The sequence below is a fragment of the Microtus ochrogaster genome, chromosome 10 (genome assembly GCF_000317375.1).
Source record: "Microtus ochrogaster isolate Prairie Vole_2 chromosome 10, MicOch1.0, whole genome shotgun sequence".
NCBI lineage: Eukaryota > Metazoa > Chordata > Mammalia > Rodentia > Cricetidae > Microtus > Microtus ochrogaster.
Genome location: NC_022016.1, coordinates 51,624,542 through 51,626,314, shown reverse-complemented (window position 1 = coordinate 51,626,314; position 1,773 = coordinate 51,624,542). Strand labels below are relative to the sequence as shown.

At 46.5% G+C, this 1,773-nt stretch overlaps 1 protein-coding gene across 3 annotated transcripts in view; it reads left to right on the top strand.

Annotated features, from left to right (window-relative positions):
* Wasf2 (WAS protein family member 2) overlaps window positions 1-1,773 on the top strand; it is an 87,081-nt gene that overhangs the window by 71,109 nt on the left and 14,199 nt on the right. For all 3 annotated transcript variants that reach the window (XM_026782104.1, XM_005353109.2, XM_026782103.1), the window contains exons 3-4: window positions 180-314; window positions 811-964. In XM_026782104.1, coding sequence (XP_026637905.1) covers window positions 180-314; window positions 811-964 — 289 coding nt within the window. The remainder of the gene's footprint in view (window positions 1-179; window positions 315-810; window positions 965-1,773) is intronic.

The following is a 1,773-nucleotide window of genomic DNA, read 5'->3' as shown; positions in this document are numbered from 1 at the left end:
TGTGTTTGTTCAGAATTTGCCAAGAAGGTTCTATTAGTTATGGACTGTATACACGCAGACTGCCAAGGCCATGGCGAATATCTTGCATGTGTGTTTGGTGGATGGTACACTCTTTGGTCACTGGTTTGTGTTTCTATCATTCCTATGCACTAGGTGACTTGGTCTCTTTGCTCTTCTAGGTAAATATGCAGAGGACATTTTCGGAGAGATTTGTACTCAGGCAAGTGCCTTTGCCTCCCGGGTAAACTCCCTCGCTGAGCGAGTTGACCGAGTACAAGTTAAAGTCACTCAGCTGGATCCCAAGGAAGAAGAAGGTGAGGAGGCTGAGCCAGAGCTGCAGGCTCTGCTGAGCAGTGTCTGAGAATTCTGCCCCTGGTTTGTTAAAACGCAAGGAGCGAAATCAGAGAGACTGGTACAGTTCTGCTTTGAGGTGACATCAGCCTAGATGGTGTAAAGAGACCTTTTTAACTCTGCCACACTCCCTTTCTCCCATTCCCGAGTTCTCTTGTTCTCTAATCTCCTTTCCCTCAGTACTGTTTGCTACCTTAAAAGTATGTGGAGGATTCGTTCACCTAAAGCGAGGCCTGTGAGATCTGGCCACATAGTAAACCTTTGTGTTGCTTCATTCTGTTCAGTCGTGAAATGGCTGGGCTGCTGACAGCCTGTGGGGCTTCCCCAGAGGGGGAGGGAAAAACCTGGCTGCAGACGGCTGCAGCCAAGAAACGCAGCAGCTGAGGCCTCTCCGACTGGTGTGACTCAGGGTTTGCTCAGCCTGTCGTCCATTTTCTAATGCCTTCCATCTTCTCTTAGTGTCACTACAAGGAATCAACACTCGGAAGGCCTTCAGAAGCTCTACCACCCAAGACCAGAAGCTTTTTGACAGAAATTCTCTGCCAGTGCCTGTTTTAGAAACCTATAACAGCTGTGACGCTCCCCCGCCTCTCAACAATCTAAGTCCTTACAGGTAATAGCTCTCCCTTGTTGGGGGTGTCTGTGATTAAAAACACTGCATTGTCTAACATATCTAATCAGAATGTTTATATCAGAGAATCTTACTGAGCTTGGTGTCTGCCCCAGTGGTGCTTACGGCAACAGAGACAGAGTTCCCTCGCTTGCGCTCTGAAAGTCGTGCTGCATCTACATATACTGAAAGTTTGGCGTCACGGTACAGGCTGCAGACTTTAATTTGGTAAAAGCTAATCCATCTGGATTCCATCCAAGGAAGTTAGTTATTCCAGAAGCAAAAGGACTTGTTAGCAGGCAGTTCTGCAGCATGGATTCCCAAGGGCTACATTCTAGCAGGGCTTCTACTTACTGGGAAAACTCTAGATTCCCAGATGTTTGGGAAAGTTGGTGGAAGCAGCCTCAGATGGGCTGCTCTAGGCTGGAGAGGGCCTTCCAGAGCGTGGGGAGTAGGTGGCGTCCTTCCATGTGAGCGTCAGTCCTTCATTTTGTACACCCTTTAGATATTTCTGCAAGGACCTTCCTTGCTGTAGATAGACACAGGAAAAGGAAGGTAGCCTTAAACATGGCTTTAAGTCCTCCCCTCAGGTGATTTGGTAATATTGTCATCATACACAGACCAACTAAATAGAAGTAGAAAGTGAATATTTATTTTGCTTGTATCCATAAATAACTTTGGAACAGGTAAAAGTAATTACAAGTAGCTGGAGGTGGATGTTGTCTGTCAGACATGGGCATATAGAAACTTGGTAGCTTCTCATGCAGATAGAGAAGAGGCTCAGAGTATCTGCCCTTTGTTACTCTTTTTTT